Consider the following 20,000-nt stretch of genomic DNA (forward strand, 5'->3'; position numbering starts at 1 on the left):
TGAAGGCCTGTCACTGTCACCTGCGCTTACAGTGCAGATATAACCCTCTATGTCAGGGGTCACCAACTACATTTGTCCCAGGGCCAAAATTAATCCAAGAGACACTTTCAATACTTATATAAATATATATAATAAATTACATTTATATATATATAATTGATTAATATGTTCACTTTATTGAAACAATTATCATTTCTTTTATAAGCCTGTATCCGGGGTAAAGCAGTTCTGATTGGCAGGGAAACAAATCAACTTTTTTATTCACACCTTGTCCTGATTGGTGGGAAACGGTTGCAGGATATAAGAAAATTGTTTGCCAGGCACGCAAACATGTCACTGTCAAAGAGCCTCAAGCGTAAAGTTGACGTGAGGAATGAGGAATGGACGGATAAATACGCATTCATCATTCAATAAGTCCTCATATCACAAAGCATGCAACTGTCTCACTTTATTTTACGCCACAGTCACCCCCACCGCCAGTTGGTGGTCACTGTCATTGTCAACCAGTATCATTGTATATCATATAATGTAATATCTACTCGAGGGCATGATGGTATGCTAAGAAAAACAGACAGTCTTACTTTGATGTGATGACATATCTGTTTTTGTTGTATCATTTTCTTTGTTGTTTACATTTCTTTTTTACCTTTTTTTGAAAGAAATATAAAACATTGAGTATTCAAACCCTAACTCAACCCCAACTAAAGTTATAATTGTTTAATTTTCCGTTTCAATAGATCCTAAGTAGCTTTAAGTTTGTTAAAATGGCCTATTTCACGAGTATATATACTTTAATGTTGAATCAGCTCGTACCAAGATGTTGTGTTTTTGGTGGCTGCTCCACAGATTAAATGGAAATATAGGGTTTTCAACAATTATTCAATGAGCCTCATTTGATATCTAGACACAAACAAGTAGCTGCTGTTGGTATTTTAGGGTTTGATCAAATCATCTTGCTTTAGAATTCTTTAAAACATTTATGACGAGAGGCCAAAGAAAGACCCAGGCAGCTTCAAAATAAAAACAACATCATTCTTCAAAATGTCATATCGGTTGCACCCTCGCTGGCACACTGAGACTCAATGCAACTTGAAAAATGGAAAACTGCTTAAGTTGCCAGTCAGGTTAAAATATCCTTTATCTTTTATAGACCACGGCTATTTTGATTAATGACTCTGCAATGAACGAGACAAACTCGTAAAAATATGCTTTCATTGCAGGATTTAGCAGAAACGGGCATTACTGTATGGAGCCTCTATTTTTATGCAGTGCACATGAAGAAGAAGCTAAACTCACCGGAGTTGGTCATGAACTCGAAGGGTCCGCTGAATTCCCCGTAACCCGCCGCCGTGCGAGCGCGGACGTGAAACACGTAGGAGGTGAGGGGGGTGAGACCCTTGATGTCGGTGTTTCTGGACGATGTTTTTATGATTCTGTAGCTTCTCTCATTTTGGTCCTGAGGATGACGGATGGCAAAAGAGTAAGAAACAAAGAGGGAACAATCTGATGTGCTTTCCTCACAGTCTGTTGAAACATACTGGCTTATCTGTTTCCTGTTTAGTTTAGTTTCCTCATGTCATGCCTGTGTTTACTTCCTGTCTTGGAACAGTCTGTATTTTCCCGCCTTTTTTTATTCTTTGTCCGGGCATTATTAGTTTCACCTGTTCACATTCAGCACTACAACCACCTGACCTCTACTACACCTGACTTCCTCCCCTCATCAGTTCAGCATTTAGGTCCTGTTTTTAGGTTTAGGAATAAAAGCTTGAATGCTGTCTCCTTCTCCACCATCGAAGTAATAAAAACATGACACAATGAGATAAACGTTTCAAACTAAAACAGGAAACATCTAGCATCATGACACACATGGCCATTTTGAGATTCTTTGCCTCTTCGCAGAAACTCCATCTCCCATGAGACCCCTCACCTTCTCGTAGTATTTGACCTCGTACTCCAGGATGACCCCGTTGGCTCGATCCGGCGGCTGCCAGGCCAGGGAGATGGTGTGTCGTGTGATATCCTTCGCCTGGATGGAACTCACCGGAGAAGGAGCTAAAAAAAGAATCAAAGAAAGACAGAAAACACACGTTTAGCCCTCTGCTTCGTCCTCCATGTTGTTTCAGTGTGTTTTCAGTTGCTCTCCTGACTCTTAACTCCTGCTGAGAAACTCAAACACTGAGTCGCAAACACATTCAATTTGAATTTGGAGGCGTCTGGCCACACGGTGTATGGTAATACACTTGAGAACTAATGGTTAGCATCAATAACATTGGTCCAATTTCCACTCGGCCGATGCGTGCCACTTTTCCTACAACCCCGGCAAAATGACGTCCAGCTTCATCTTCTGCAGATTACACTGAGAAAAACCTTGCATTGCCACAAAGTCCGCCTCGGAAAAGCACGAAATCAGTCTTAGTTTTTTTTTTTTTTAAGAGAGCAAATCAATTGGTTTTCATTAAAACTCCAGCGAGCGATCTTATCTCGAGCCCTTTCTGCTGCAGCTGATAATGAGGCCATATTTCAAGGGGCCGTGCTATCTGTGTTCAGACGCCTTTAACATGTGAAGGTTAAAGCACAGATAATGGCGTCCCCTCCCTCCATCCGTGCACAAATCAAACGTCTATCTTTGGGGAGTGTGACAACACTACAATTGGGTCATACACACTCTTGATGCTCCAGAGAGAAACCCAGAGGCGCAGGAGAGACCGTGTAAACAGTGAGACACTCGTGAGCAGATTGAGTTTTGAGCAGAGAAGAGGATTAATAGATAGACCAAGGGAACAAAAGGCTCAGGTATATAAAAAGTCAACAAGTCATTCATCTATTTCTCCACAGAGCCAGAACTAAAACACATTTCCACGGACGCCCAGGTAGCGTGAGACGGCAGCCTCTGACCTCTGCTCCTCAGTGGTACTGTAACCTTACTCGTTCCAGACCATCTGCCTTTTAAAAAATTACAGTGGGATGATTAATGAGGGGTTCGCGGTCCACCGATTACGATTGGATTATCTATGACATTTTATACATTCTCATCACTTTGACCGGGGGCTCCAGGGAGCGTAGCCTTGAAGCTAACGCTAACAAAACCGTGCTTTTAGCCGGGGATTGAGTTCAAACAGGCCTGGAATTCAAGCACCATGCCTGATATTGAGTTTCAGCGGGGTGGAGAGGGGGGGGTTTGTGACTGGAGGCGGGGGTGAAAATCGAGATGGAGATGGAGAGGGATGGGATTGCAGACATCTCTCGGTAAACAGATTAACCCAAGGTTGTGTAATCATGTTGGCCTAATGTGTTGCGTCTCCGTTAAACAATTAGATGGCGGCCATTTGTATCCCTTCGATCAATCTTACCCGGCAGCCAGAGCCAATTTGAAGGCCCTCCTGGGGCTTTGTGAGGACGCTCTGCCTCGGAAAGAAAACCCCCGAGGGGTCGCAGGCCTACGTGCCCCAGCGGTAATCCACACATCCATCTTTCCTCCAAAGATGACAGATATGGCAATTTAATCGTGTTCGGCCCTCCTCTTGTTGCAATTTTATTTTTCCCTGGACTAATGTGAGGATAAAGATGAGTGATTTTCTGAGTGGTCCCTTTTGAATTCCCCGACGTGGGACTGCAAGGTTAAAAAAAGCCAGAAATCCATCAAGGCCAAGTTTTTTATTTGTAATATAAAGTAGCCAGAGACTTAAAAGGCAAACCAACACACAGGTTTAAAAGTCTGCCGTGCTGATGCAAGACTCAACCTGATATGTCTTTATGAAAAGAGAACGGTTTAACCTGAGGCCGCGACTTGGGCAGACCGAGCTAGACTAGCTGGCACCTCCGTGGATTCATTTAAATATGTGGGGCAGCTCTGACTATTTCTAACCGACTCCTAAACCAGCGGGCCAAAAACGCTGGTGGAATAATAGATGCAATGAATATTCAGATCTCATTTGAGAAATTGTGTGGAGACTCTCACACAGCCTGCAAAATGTGTACACACACACACACACACACACACACACACACACACACACACACACACACACACACACACACAGACAAACTCTCTCTCTCACACACACACACACACACACACACACACACACACACACACACACACACACACACACACACACACACACACACACACACACACACACACAGACACACACACACACACTCTCTCTCTCACACAGACACACACACACAAACTCTCTCTCTCTCACACACACACACACACACACACACACACACACACACACACACACACACTCTCTCTCTCTCTCTCTCACACACACAGACAGACACACACAAACTCTCTCTCTCTCACACACACACACACACACACACCCCCCCACACACACACCCCCCCCCCCCCACACACACACACACACACACACACACACACACACACACACACACACACACACACACACACACACACACACACACACACACACACACACACACACACACACACACTCTCTCTCTCTCTCTCTCTCTCTCTCTCTCTCTCTCACTCACACACACACACACACACACACACACACACACACACACACACACACACACACACACACACACACACGGACCTCATTACACCAACCAGAAGATAGAAGTTCCCACACCTGGCACCATTATCTCCCACAGACAGGGGAAAACTCAATCACCCCACCTATGCAGACATTATAATGAGTGAGGTTCAGTTCAGTGAGCGAGTAAAGTTGTCTTTGCGAGCGTGTATTTGTGTTTTGAGGAGCAGCTGTGGTTGGCTGCGTGAATATGTGGTCGATAACAGTTTGACATTAATAGAGGCAGGGGCCTGGATGCACATGTGGTTGCCAGATTGGACGCCTGGTTGCCAGATTGGACGTTTTGCTGCCGCCAAGGAAAAACAGCCGGGGAAGGAGACGTTTTTTAGGGTGTCGAGAAAAACGTCACCCACCTACGAGATCCTTCCCCTCCAGCTCTGTAAAGCCCGCTTCCATCTCCCCGAACACATTTCCACATGTACGTCTGTCCGATTTGCCAAAGAGATGGAAACTCACACACATGTGTTCTGACAGACGTGCCCACACACACACTCCCTGCCGCACTAATTCACTTTCAGTCACCTAAGCCTGCCAAGTATTTTGTATCGAGACATAAACACCTCTCGCTCTGACTAGCTATTTCCCTCTTTCTCACACACACACACACACACACACCCTCAAAGTGCTTGATCCCATAAAGGGGGGGAAAAACGTCCATTTACAGCCGGGGGTCAGTTCAAAGCTGGACATCCCCCCCCCCCCCCCCTGACTCGCCTCCTTTTCCCTATGCAGTCCGGGTGAAAGGGTTCCACCCCGGCTGATTTACGACGGAGGGATTGTTCATGTCGAGACGCTGAATCTGACCTCTTTGAACACACAGAAACTCAAGCGCATACATTCAGCTTGTCTTAATTTGCACAAAAACTACTTTGCACGACTGTTATGTATGTATAATCCAATGCCAATATGTGTCTGAAGTATATTTATGTATATTTATGTATTGTGGAGTATCCAATGTATTCAATATTTTCGTTATATAGTGTATTATTTAGATAGTGATATATGTCCTTTCTATTTTGTCATATTTGTATCTTATTGTATCTTTAAAATATTTTGTAATTGTGTTATGCTTGACAACACTGCTGCCATGACACAATCATTTCCTTAATTTGGGATAAATAAAATATATATCCATCTCATTTTTGTCATTTTTCTTCATCCATCGTTTCCTCTCTCGCTAAAATACTTACTCTTCTAACCTGCTTCTTTCTCTCTAGCTGAAATCTGAACTTTAATGGAAAGGCGGTGGCAGAGGTGTCTTATCCTCAGCACTTATGAATCCCAATGAAGCTATGATAATAAATGAGTAATCCTTGATGTCTGGATGAGGGGAGGCGATACAGAGAGAGGGACAGCCGCAGATGACTGGCTGGATTACCAACGGCTGAAACCAGAGCTTCCAAAGCCCCTACCGAGCATTAGCAGCAAGAAATCCAATCAGTCTGCAGCTATTCTCTTTAACATGCACACTCACACACACACACACACACTCACACACACACACACACACACAAATTAGAGAAGACACGCACACTCCGGGACACATAGAGGACATTGTTTGAGTGGCAAATGTAGATCATCTCCATCTCTATCCAGGAACGTAGAAACATTCTGCGTAACACATTTTATCACTATTAGCCAAGCAGTCAAAACACACATACACACACACACACACACACACACACACACACACACACGCCATAATAGAGCTTCCAGCTGCAAGCTTCATATAACTAATCCCGGGGACAGTTGTGAAACATGCACTGGTGACGAGCCAAAGGCAACATCATCTATATCTTACAAGTGGAAGTCAGCAGATTAGCCTCAAGCAACCTCTGGGGGACATCAATGTGTGTTTTTGTGAGTGTGTGTGTGTGTGTGTGTGTGTGTGTGTTTGTGTGTGTGTGTGTGTGTGTGTGTGTGTGTGTGTGTGTGTGTGTGTGTGTGTGTGTGTGTGTGTGTGTGTGTGTGTGTGTGTGTATGAATCCATGTGCAGTTTTGCGCCTGTGTGACCGACCTCGGACTCCAGGGCTCCAAAGAAGCCCCCACACTCACTTCCTGGCAGCTCTCCCACAGGCAGCGCATCCATTCATCTCTATCTCCCTGACCCCAGCTGATAAATCAAGCCACTGTGTGTCCTTAGACGGCCAGGGCCAAGTCCTATTCAAGATATTCACTTTTCCCAGGGATGGAAATTAGTGATAAAAAAAAAAACACACAAAAAGGCACTTAGCTTGCCACCCAAGAGCAGAGCAGTAAAGAAGACCAGGGTAATGATCGGCTATAAGTGGAGGAGAGCAGGGAGGGATGAAGAGAAAGGGCCGGGGTCGTAAAATCCATTTGCACAACAACCGGTTACAAAATGGCTAAATGACAAAACAACGGGTGGCTTTGGACACACCCCCAGGCAAGAGGGCTCTTCTCAAGCCCTAAAGGAGAGGCTGTATTCATGTGTGTATTCTACTAGAATAATTACACACACACACACACACACACACACACACACACACACACACACACACACACACACACACACACACACACACACACACACACACACACACACACACACACACACACACACACACAATACAGCAGCATTTGTAATGAAGCCTCCACAGATCAATACAACTCATCTAGTTCATTAGCACGGGAGCTAAATATAGCACGTTGCCCCTATCTTCCGACTTCTCGTGCCTAATTATGCAACACTCAAAGTGAAATATTGCGGAAAATAATTTCCCACTGCAGAGGCTCCATCATCCTCCCCGGTGATCATCAAGCCTTCACCCAAACTATTTACATCTTTAATGAACATGTTTAGACACGCAGATTGCACCCCCCAAAAACAGTGCAACGACCCTGTGCTCTGCATCGAGTACAAGTACACACTCAAAACTACAACGTGTCTCTGCCAGCACTCAGGTTCCATTGCCTGCTCACACACAAGTCAAGAATCTACATTGAATTGGAAAACACTGGTTTTGCATATCTTGGCCAGGTCAGCATTGTAAATGAGATTGTGTCTCAATGTTTTCATCTGGTTAAATAAAGGTTAAATACAACAAAAAAAAAATGAAAATAAATGTTGAAACATATGTTGACTTAATAAACTTTGACAAGCCGAGTCTTTCAAGAAATTAGAAAGGCACAGTTGATGGAAATGTTATCGGATTTGCGAAATGTAATTTAAAATAACAGGAAAAACAATATTTGTTAAACGTGTTAAAATGTTATTTGAAATGAAGTCTTATGGAGCGACAGAGACATCTTGGCTTACAAATCCTAGTGTACAGTGATACCAAAGATCACACCATGATCACTTCAATAAATTGTTCAATGATAACGATGCAAAAATGATTAATCTCTCCTATATCGTATTCGCACAATTAGTTAAAATTATCGCAATTAGCTGATTTTTCAATATTTTATTTCCAAGAAATATAAGAATCAGAATCAGAATAGTTCTGCACTAACCCTAATGTTTCCAGTCTTCTACCATTTCCTTTCTACTAACCCACTAAATCAGAACCATCATTGTTGTTCTCACCGGCCTGGTTGGTGGTGACGGTCACGGACACGGCCTGCTCGGGGCCCGGACTCTGAGGCGAGACCCCGTTGACGGCCCACACCTCGAAGGTGTAGTTGGTGTGGGCCTGCAGCTCGTTGATGGACACCTTGTTGCCCTTCAGGCTCAGCTGCTGGGGGCTGAAGTGGATGCCGTTCCCGCACGCCTGACAGCGGCGGCCATCGGGTCCGCAGCGCTTACACACCACGTTGTACGTCAAGTCCTGGCGGCCCCCTGTGGTGCGGGGGGGGCTCCACTCCAGGTTCACTGAGGTCTCGTTCACATTGGAGATGAGGTGGGCGGGCGCCGACGGAGGGCCTGTGGAGGAAGATAAGAAGTACTTTTAATGTTTACGTTGCATAACAATATTGTTTGTTTCTGTAGCTTAGTGAAATAGTATATTGTATTCAATTCGTTCCATATGTTCATATATTATATACACGGCTGCTCTGACAAAATGATGTCCTAATTTGGGATAAATCAAATATCTATCCATCACATTTTTGTAATTTTCCTCCATGCACCTTCATCCATTGTTTCCTCACACTTAAGCGCACCCTTCTCTAACCTCTCCCTTTTCTTTCTCTCTGAAATCAGCATGAAAAGATTATCCAAGAGAAGTAGAAAGAGAGAGGAGAGAGTTGATGTTATTACCAGTCGTGGTTAGAGGCCAGAGCAGGTACTCGGTTACCCTCATATTTATTATGGTAGCAGAAAGAGACAGACATTACTTATTTCATTACGTGAACCGAGGGCTTTCCTCCACTTATTACATTCCTGGTCGACAAAAAGGAGTTTGCGATTAGTTGATTTAATCACTAGATTTGTTAAACTGTTGGTGGCGTCTAGTTGTCTTCAAAAGTTATTTCTCCAGGCAAGAATTTAGTGTGAACATTTCTGTTTTCTTCTTGTGTTTCAATAATCAAACAACCCCCCTTGCCCTGGTTAATAAAAAACAGATGAAATATACAAAACAAAAACAAAATAATTGTATGTATAATGAATAGCTCCAACACTGTTTTTCTACTAAATGACATTCAAAAACTCCAACATAAATCTTGTGTTTACATAGATTTGCTCATAACTCATAACTTTAGCATGAACAAAGACTAATCGAGCACATTCATTTTGGTTGACAGTTAAAAGGGGACAGCCATGTGTGAAACAATGAAAAAACTCTAAATAGAAACAAATGGTGATCGCAATATTAACAATGACCGTGTGGTAAATCCTGCAATGACTTTCCTTATAATGGACGTGTACTTCTTTGATTGCACTACCTTGTCCTTGCTGTGGGATCGTGAAAGTCTCCGATGAGTAACTGATTCGTATATACGCATAAGAAACATTTAAATGTATAATTGACTGGGTTTCCCCCGTTATTCAGAGCTGAAGGCTTCTTGAATTCCCTTTTAATGTCCTGTCCATTACTGTGAGGGAAGATCCAATTTCACCTCAGTTAATTCAGCACGTTAACTGAAATCCAATAGGCCGGCAGCTTTCTTTTCCCACTCGTATGTCCAATCAGCTGGAGGTGGCCGGGCGCCCGCGGCTAACAGCGGGCCTTTATGGCACCCACTCAATAACTTTACCCAAAGTTTGCTTTGGACCATGTTATTAAAGAAATGCTTTGATGCACTTTGTAGTTGTATGTAGGAGCAGCTCCACAGCTAGCGACACAAACTCATCAGTATCAATTTACATGTCAGCTCTGTAATTAATGTGTTTTTTTTTTGCGTTGCTTTCAAACATAAGCGGCGGTAATTGACTTAACCATCTCTTTTCTATCCCTCTGTTGTCCCTCTCTCTCTCTCTCTCTCTCTCTCTCTCTGACTAATGAAGCGCACGCGAGCGGGCTGCAGGGATCGATGCAGGGTGAAATATGAAAGCTAGTCAGTCCAAAGACGAATCATTTCGCAACGGAAATTAATTATCAGTGTTATTTTTGGAGTAGCCGCGTGGCAATGAGTGATTTCACAGAGACGCAGAGGACAGCGTGTGGGAGTGTGGACGGAGGAATACGTACGCTTTGGTTGCTGCTTTTAACGGAGACGTGGACGTACAGTTTTACCCTTGATACATGCAACAACAAAAACAGTTTGTTTATGGACTGGACTCGCATATGCTACTCTCAGCGTGGCTGATATAGTGGTGAATGTGAAGGGGAGGCCTTGAAAGGAGATTGAGAAGGACAGAAGGAGAAGACAAACACCGTCTGTTCATCCAGGAAAAAAGAAAGCCACTGATTAGTATGGAGGGAGCAGGTCTGGATAAATGGATGGAGGGAGAGGGAGGGAGGGGGGGGGACAGAAATGGATGGTGGCAAGTATGGAGGAGGGTCTGTTTAACTGAAAATAACCTCGATGCTCACTAACAGCATGAAGACGAGACTACGCAGAATGTGCTGTGTTAATATGAGCATCACTTAACTCCCCTTTTCACCAACCTATTAATACATTCTCATTAAAAATGATGATGAAGCTCGGTCTCACTCCCCTTTTTATCTGCACAACCACTTTCCCTCCCTCGCTCTCTCACCTCATCCTCCCCGTTTGCCTCGGAGACAATGGGAACAAGTTACAGATGAGCTTTCTAAATTAAGGTACCCACGCCCAACCGTCATTATAATAGAGGCTTTGTCAGTGTGCTAGGTTCAGCTAACCTCTTCTCCCTTTCAAACACTCGGTAATGCCCTGCCTGAGATTCAAAGTAAAGCTATTACTCAGCTGCTATCTGGAGTAAAGGCGTCGTAAACTTAACAGGACAAAGGTAATAATAATTCCAGTTGATCTGAGCGTGCTTGTCTTCTGTGCTTGTCCTCAAAGGCATAAAAACAAAAGATGGAAATGTGCTTCCAGTTGAAGTGAGTCTCACAGTCTCACTTCTGGACAGCGTTAACTGTGCAGCTGTGGTCAGGAGATGGTTAGCTTAGCATAGCCTTGAGACAGAGATAAATAAAAAAATCATACTATAGAAACACAATAGTTTAGAAGACTGCCTTTTTGTACAGAGCCAGGCTAAGTGTTTCCACTTCTACTAGCCATCTTAGCTAAACCTCCCCTGGTTAGCTTAGGTAAGCATAGCCTAATAACTTGAGGCATGCAGGCAGAGAAAAACATACTTTAGATATACACACACACACATTTTAGAAGGCTAAGTAACACGTTTGTTTTAAATGTTTCCTCTGTACAGAGCCAGGCAAACTAGTTTCCCTTCTTCTAGCCATCTTGCTAAGCTAAGCTAACCCTGGAAACCCGAGTTTCACAGTAATATACAGACACAAAAGTGGTATTGATCTTCTTATCTTACTCTCGGGGAAGAAAGGAAATTAGTGTAATCTAAAGGTAAAAGTCCTTTCATGTCATAGCGCTGTCCATAGATAATTGTATCAGCAAGTGTAATCACCTTATTATCAATATTTTGTTTGTCCGTTGCCATGACAAGCAACAGCGCTATGTAACGTTATGACTGCAGTATAAAGTCTTAAACACATTCCACTGCACGTCAGAATTCCCCCTGCATTCCACACACACACACACACACACACACACACACACACACACACACACACACACACACACACACACACACACACACACACACACACACACACACACACACACACACACACACACACACACACACACACACACACACACACACACACACACACACACACACACACGTAGTACCTTTGGCTGTACCTGTCGCTCTCCCAGAATGCGCCAGTGGGAGCATGGGAGCGTGGGAGAGCCGTCAGCTGTGACTGACACACGGTAATTAATCCTGGGAGAGAGAGAGCGACGGGGGAGAGTAACGTTCACACAACCTTCGTACAACGTCAGCTCAACATGGCCTTAAAATATGCACTCCTTACGGGAGGATTCCTGGGGGACACTAAGAAAGTTTTTCCTCAAGCAAGTTGGCGATTTATTTGATCCCTCGTCTCCTTTTCTGTAATTTGCTCCGAGCCTCACTCTTTCTTTCCTGTCACTTCCTTCTTTAATCTCAGTTTTTTATCCACCTCCTCCTCTTCTCCCCCCGTTCTCCTTCTTCCATCCCTCTCTCTCTCTGTCTCTTTCTATCAGTGTATCAGAGTGTTGCGCAGGGCTCGCGTAAAAGAGCAGGCTAAATTGGCCAGAACATCGACCCCGCTATTACCATCCGGCTGGAATTCATTCAATGCCCCCCTCGAGTCCGCGTTCATTCCTCACCCCCCATCCCTCCCTCTTCCTCCACCGAAAAACCGCCGCTAAGAAAACTGGGCAAAATCTGAGAAACACATCAAGGGCCAAAAGAAACCCCAAAATGGAGAACACCCCCTCATTTGAACCTGAACGCAGCTCCCACCAGTGTCTGTTCCTGAACCTCATTACCGCCCTGTGGTGCAAGCCTGTGTATTTATTTATATCATGTATATTGCTTTTTCCTGCCCTGAACTTATTTTAATATTGTATATTTTTAACTGAATGCTTTGAATCGACTTAGCTGCATATTGTTAGAGGATATTATCTACCTGTTGCCTATGTTAAAACTAATTGGGTCCAAGGACCATATCATATATATTTTTCTATGTATGTTTTAAACACAGCTATAAAAGTGGCTTAGAGACAACAAAAAAAGTAAGTGAGAAAAGAGCAGTGATAGCAAACCGGGGAATGTAAAAAGCAGGACAAGAAACTTCAAATAAACCCTGAAAAAGTTGCCAAGGACTGTTAAGGCGCGGACAAATCTGTTACTTAAACCCCATAAAACAAATGTATCCCTCCAGGATCCTCAGGCCTATTGATCCAAAGTGTGGGAGGTAAGTGTGTGTTGCTTATAATCTGAAAAGCGAGTTTTTCGATTGAATGTAGCACGCGTTAATCGCCGATCAAAATAACAAGGTGCAAAACAGCCTCTGACAGACCGACGACAGAAAGAGACACACAATGACAGAATTACACAACATCCAGTTTTAATCATCAACTTGCGTCGCTACAGCTTCTGAGCTAAGAGAGGGGGAAAGCGGTTTCAATTACACACACGCACCCACACACACACACACACACACACACACACACACACACACACACACACACACACACACACACACACACACACACACACACACACACACACACACACACACACACACACACACACACACACACACACACACACACACACACACACAATTACCAGAGATGCCGGCTCTTTCCCAGCCTGACCTTCAGCGAGCAAACTGGGAAATTACTTTAAGAGCGTTTTTTTTCCTTTTTCTTCATCTGCTCTGTTCGTGACTCGTGAGTGGGTTTTGAGAGAAGGAAAGAGAGAGAGTGAAAACAAGATGTGGATGAGGAGGGATGTGTGAGTGACAGCTGTAATTACACAGCTCTAACATGTGGGTGAGAAGTAAAAAAAATAAAAAATGAAATGTGCGAGGAAGGAAAACATCAGACGACAGACGGGGTGAGAGTTTAAAGGTCAAACGTTGCAAAGGTCGGAGAAGGGGTCCAGCTAATGTTCAGTTCCTAACCGTGGAGTTTGAAACGGCATCGCACCGCCGTGTAAAATAAGCGCCGTAATGAGCTTTGTCAGCTGTTGCCCGCAGCAGCCGAGCTCAAATGCCACACGGACTAACAGGACAATAGAGATGAGCTGCGGGATCAGGCAATAAAATAATTGCAAGTAACTCAATATATTAGTGATGTGGCAAAACAGTAATGGAGTAGGGGGTGTGGAATAAGGCTTTTATTTAGTCAAAGAAAGTTAATATAAGGTTTAAAAAGTGTTTTAACCTCTCTCCGTTGATGCGATTTCATTGGATTGTGAGGCAAGGGAAGCCAGCCGTCTCTGGCTTCCCTTGGCATGGCCCTGACCAATCACAGGTTGGCAGGGGCATTACGCGAGCCTCATCTGATTGGTCAATCGCTACATTTTTTTTTCACCAAGGGAAGCAAATTTCGGCTAGCCTCCTCTCGCAACAGAGAGTGCAATCTACTGTTTCACCATAACATCTAGAGGGGCGCTGTTTCACTCTTTGTAAAATACTCAATGAGAATTGGGGAGAGACCGTGGGAGAGACGGACCGGCAGCAACACAGAACAAAGAATTTCCGAAACTAAACGAAGTGTTTTTATTTATTTATTAAAATTATAACTACAATCCGAAAAAACGCCACTGCTCTCCTTTAAAGTTGCTTAAACAATCTCAGAGAGGCACTTCTAGTTAAATAAAAGCAAAAACAATTAAAAAATCCTGTTTGAATTAGGTTGTATATCTGTGTGAGTACGAAATGCTTTTGAATATGTTCGGAGATAAATCATAATTTTTTTTTTTAACTAATCCCTGACTTAAAAAGGTGTAACTTGTAAAACGTGGGTATTTATGATCCCTATTTAGTGGTTACTTTGACCGAACAACAGTTAATGCAAGACAAAGAATATCCGCAAATTCTGTAATTTCATATTTGGTATCCTAGCTAGAAAAACATTTGAAATAATGAGTTAGTTTCAAAAAGAAAATCTGACTAATCCATTCCTCTACTGATCCTTGCAGCTCAACAAGTCCAGTGAGTTCAACAGAGTGTGTTTACGGTCCCAGTAAACACTTTGGGTGTTTAGAGACACTTGGAAAAGCTTTGTAAAAATAGCAATCAGCTCCAGATATGTATAGCCAGAATGCATTAATCAAAGATGTTCAGATTACCATCTTGTTCCAGTACAACTCATGTTCTTAATCATAGAATATCCCACATTGTGTATGATGTTGCCGCGCGGCGGGGGAATCATCAGAGGCCGGTTTAGTTTCTGCTCCGACAGCTTGGTGTTGTGCGGCAGGAGTTCGGCTGCTCGTCGGATTCAATAAACCGTTCCGCTGAGTGATGAATCCACAGGAACTCGACAGATCATTCGGGCCAAAACGCGGGCCAACTATGAGCTAAGCAACTTAGCAGATGTTTGGTTGTTAAAACTGACTTGTGACACATACTCACTCAAAAGTCTGTCATGTGTACGAATAGTGTTTTTTATCCTGGGAAATAAGAGTGCAGGGCTTTTTGTGTTACGTGGGTTTATATTTCTGACAGTATGAACTCCCGGTATGTGTGACTCAGGGATGGAAAAAGGAAAGAGGTATCATTAGGAGTGTTCTTATTATTTGCCGGGGGAGGGTTCTCCGGTGCGTGACTCACAAACAGAAGAAATAAAAGCTCTTCCTTGGGCTTAACGCCTTCCTGTATTCAGTCACCTTTGTCTCTTTCTCTATCACAACATCCAATTTCAGCTTTCCACCAAACTCGCTCTTCTACCTTTTTTCGTCATCTCGTCACATCACCGCTAACATCTCATCTCTATTTGTCTTTCTCTCTGTTTGTTTTGCAGCCTCTCTGTGGAAGACTGGATCTGGGATACAGCGGTGATTTACACCCCCATTAGTTACCCGTCACCGTGACTGATCACTAAGTACCACCTGGAATCAAAAGACACCTATTAAACCAGCAGCCGCCCGCTTTATGTTTCGGCAGAAAGGCTGTCTCTCCGTGAGCGCTCGGGTAATTCAGGTTGACATTGCAAAAGAAACAGATAGCGAGAGAGAGGAATAAAAACCATGGCTGGGTTGAGGCAGAAGCCATAACTCTGTGTGTGTTATTTTCTATATATAATACGGTATTCCTGCACTTTAAACTTTGTACAGAGCTGGCAAAAGTACACACAACCTTTACTCAAGTAGAAGTACAGATACTCGTGTTTAAAAATACTCTGGTGAAAGTAGAAGTACTGACTAAACTTCTTTCCTCAAGTCAAAGTAAAGAGGCTTTGAAATGTACTTCAGTAAAAAGTACCCATAACTAGCAGCTGTTTTAAAGAGTACCTGACCTCCCTTTATATCAATAGAACAATAATGTCATTGTTAGCTAATGAATGTTTCCATGCTGAACAACGGCAACATGACAACGTTTCCATTGGTCCCTCTTCTTTAGAGAAGACCAGGAAATGATGGATACACGGATCGTGTTCAAATCAATAGGCACGCAATGACTCTAAATAATAATGATCACGCCACCAAACACAAATTCAGACTAAAGGAACCAGCCTGTTTGGAAAATGAGAGAAGTAGAAAGTACAGGTATTTGTGTTCAACATGTAAGAAGTAGAAAGTACAGGTATTTGTGTTCAACATGTAAGAAGTAGAAAGTACAGGTATTTGTGTTCAACATGTAAGAAGTAGAAAGTACAGGTATTTGTGTTCAACATGTAAGAAGTAGAAAGTACAGGTATTTGTGTTCAACATGTAAGAAGTAGAAAGTACAGGTATTTGAGTTCAACATGTAAGAAGTAGAAAGTACAGGTATTTGTGTTCAACATGTAAGAAGTAGAAAGTACAGGTATTTGAGTTCAACATGTAAGAAGTAGAAAGTACAGGTATTTGAGTTCAAAGTGTAAGAAGTAAAAAGTCTAAAAAATAAGTAGTGGAGTAAAGTACTGATACCAGAAAGATGTACTTAAGTATATAACGAAGTATTTGTACTCCACTACTTCCCACCTCTGACAGTATGTTAGATGTTGGTGTACTTACGGGTGCAGGGCATGGACGCCGGGTCTGTTTCAGAGCGGAAGTATCCCTTGTCGCAGACGCAGGAGGTGGATCCCTCTCTGGTGGAGTAGCTGTTGAGCGGACACTTGGAACAGGAGCCGTCGGTGGCCAAGGCGCGGTAGTAACCGATCTTGCAGGCTGAAACATAACAAGGACACAGAGGAGGGTAAGTTTGGTTTAAGACAAGACGTCAAGAAGAAAAAACAAGAAGGCCTACATTGAGTACAGCTTTTATATTAGAGAGGAACGGTGTAGAGATGGCTAAGAGGAAAAGTCACAGGATCAACAAATCCATTACGATGCACCTTCAAGAAACCAAGAGCGTCTGTACAAAACTGCATGGCAACACATTGAATAGAAAAGTTTGTCTTATTTTTCCATCTTCACCGCTTTCTACTTTCTCACGAACCTGAAATCTATTATCAAAAACAACTGAACAGAAGTACAGGGCTCCATGTCCTCTGACAAAAAAATGGAGAAGATCAAATATCTACCTCTTGTCTTTCTCACAAATATAAGCTATGCACAATTGGCATGACTTGAAGCAGCGATTAAACAAGAGCCATTTCAGACCATTTAACAAACAAATGCCGCCACACTTGGCACACCGGGAGCCCTGTCACTCTCACACATGCACCTAAACACACACTTAACTCTGAAATGGTAACCTAAGTGACACTTTTCCTACTATTGGCGACAGTGCTCGCCTTTCCTTTGAGTGACAGTTTGATTGGAGGGCTCGTGTTTCGAGGAGTTTCTCCCCCGTCTATCGGTTTCTATAATGGCCAGGGAAGCCTAGCGGGGTTTATGTTTCACCCTGTGAGCACTGAACCAGAAGACGAGGACAAAAGAACAATTCTCCGAGAGGTGCTGCGCAGACAGTTCCAACACCGATTGGTCCAAATAACCTGTCAGTCAATGAGGCTGCCATTAATCGGCGAATGGCATTGGGGCTGTCTGGTAGAGTGGGTGTGCAAAAATGTGTGTGTTGTTATACAGTAAAGACCCTTTGGAGACAGATGGGTAAATCCATACCCAATATAAATCAGATAATTACACAGTTATAGTCTGCAGGGGTAAAGCGACACCCAACGCCTGCACACACACAAAGGCTTGATGTCGACACACACACAAACCCAGATGTATTTGAAAAGGCATGGGTTGCAATGCCAAAGTCATAATACTTCAGGGGATCCTGCGCACAAAAGAACATTCACATAATAAACACAGTCCCATATGTGTTCACCACAATAGAAAACAAATCAATTCCTTTCCACACACACCACCGCAGTGAAGAGGAAGTCCGTACTTTAACAAAAACACACATTCCACTAACCACCAGACATGCTGACACATTCAAATAAATCCACAAACCCCCTAAAATGCTGGGAAATCCCTCACTTGGAGGCGCATTAGAGTTAGGCTCTTTGCCCCCAGCCGCTCTTCTCCAGCAGCTGGATTAGGACCGCGCGGCGTTAACCGAGCCGGACTAGCTGCGACCTGCTGAGCCTTTCTTTGGCCCGTTCCCACTCAGTCAATCAGGGCTAAATCCCAGCCGCTTCACTCGCTAACGCTAAGCTAAGGGTCTCTTTGATTGTAGCCTGCAGGGGTGCGTGAAGCCTCCGTTTCTATTCTTCACGGTTGAGAAAAAAGGGGTAGAGATTAGTCTGGAGGTGCTTTGTGTTATCTCTCTGTGTTAAAAGCAATCATTCGACGCCCAATCTCATCACCAAAGACAGAGGGACACTGGGATTTGTGGGTATTGTTTAAGAGGTTGTGACCGCTTCGGGGGACAAAACACACAAAAGTTGCCGTTAGTGTTTGTACATGTGCGCTGAGCAGGAAGAGTGTCCGGAGTTGAGAGTGGGGTCAACCAGCTGTTTGGGATAGTGGCCTCTTGATAGTGGCTGTAGGGAGAGTTAATTGAGTCCCATGCTTCACAGCCTTCGGGTCTGAGCCTCTTAGAAGGGACACAGTCTAAGAGCAGGCTACCTCAAACTGTGCACGGTTGATGAGTTTTTCGCTCGTCAATTATTAAGCTGTCCCAGGCTGACCCCGGAGTCCCTTCAAGCAACTCCAAATCCCTGTTAGCCATACACAGCGTCTTCATCTGCGGTTTGCATTTCAGGAAATTGTGTTTGAAAATGTGATGTCAACATATGAAGGCTTGTTTACAGCAGCCACTGCCCCCCAGAAAGCAACGGCGGAGGGCAAACGAGAGGTCGATCTCCAAGTAAAGCTGGGGAATTTGCTTCCTATTAGGAGTGCGTGTTGGTGAGGGAAGAGACCGCACTAGTGGGTGGTCCAAAAGACCGTGGCTTCAGAGGGGAATCTCCCTTAAGACTCGCTGGATTTATCACTGTCCGGACCACTGGTTTCAAACCCGCACACAGACACACGTATGTGTTAGTTTTTATGGGATATGAGCTGAGAAGCCCTCTTCATATCCCCTCGTAGAGCTCTAAGAACCCACTCTCCTTGTTCTGCCCGGTCGCTCTCTCACTCTCTTGTGTGTGTTTTTTTCTTTCTCGTCCTCTATCTCTCTCTCCCACTCTCCTAGGCTTTCTCTCAACAGGCCTCCTTTCAGACAGAGAGGGGTTTGTCAGGTGCCAAATCCCTTAGCTGAGAGATCAAAGGCAGACAAAGAGACTGGTGACTTACTGTTCTATTCTGGAAAGGCAAAAAAAAAAAAATGGAATCCCTCACAGACCCGGACATTGCATTCTTCCCCCTTTTCTCCCCCAGTAGTTCTTTCACTCATTCAATCCTCATCTCTGGCTTTAGTCTTCTTTCCCCTTTTGTCAGCCTTCCCCCCCCCTCCTCCCCACCTCTTCCCCATCCCTGTTGTCTCTAAGCTGGAGCACGTTTGGAGGGAAAAGGGGTGGAGGGAGAGGTCTGTGGGAGTTAATGAGTAGTTGTGTCCGTGTGGCGGGGATGCTGCTGGCTGAATTGGCCGCACCGCGTGAAGGGAGGGGAAAAATAGTCGACGCAGCCATCTGCAAAAAAGTGCACAAAAGCTAATGATACGATGATAGCTACCCACACGCGAGCCAAGCTGCATTTTCCTCTGAGTGGCAACAACCTACACAGCAGCAGGCGTTGAACACTCACAGCCCCACGCTACGGCCAAATGAAAAACCTACACTGTAGCCCACCTTGAGTGACCTGCATGCAAAGCCTGATAGGCAAGCGATTCTGCAGCCTACACAACAAAGTATCCAATCCACTGGGGACTGAAAGCATGAGAGCTAACTTGGGCTACAATAGCCTTCCAAAAAAAA

General features: G+C 44.0%; 1 protein-coding gene across 4 annotated transcripts in view; it reads right to left on the reverse strand.

Moving 5' to 3' along the window:
• LOC307037527 (ephrin type-A receptor 4) overlaps positions 1-20,000 on the reverse strand; it is a 67,343-nt gene that overhangs the window by 24,426 nt on the left and 22,917 nt on the right. For all 4 annotated transcript variants that reach the window (XM_079678475.1, XM_079678473.1, XM_079678474.1 and 1 more), the window contains exons 4-7: positions 16,702-16,857; positions 8,125-8,460; positions 1,928-2,052; positions 1,297-1,456 (exon numbers count right to left, since the gene is read on the reverse strand). In XM_079678475.1, the coding sequence (XP_079534601.1) occupies positions 1,297-1,456; positions 1,928-2,052; positions 8,125-8,460; positions 16,702-16,857 (777 nt within the window). The remainder of the gene's footprint in view (positions 1-1,296; positions 1,457-1,927; positions 2,053-8,124; positions 8,461-16,701; positions 16,858-20,000) is intronic.

Source organism: Notothenia rossii (genome assembly GCF_949606895.1).
Source record: "Notothenia rossii genome assembly, chromosome: 4".
Classification (NCBI taxonomy): Eukaryota; Metazoa; Chordata; class Actinopteri; order Perciformes; family Nototheniidae; genus Notothenia; species Notothenia rossii.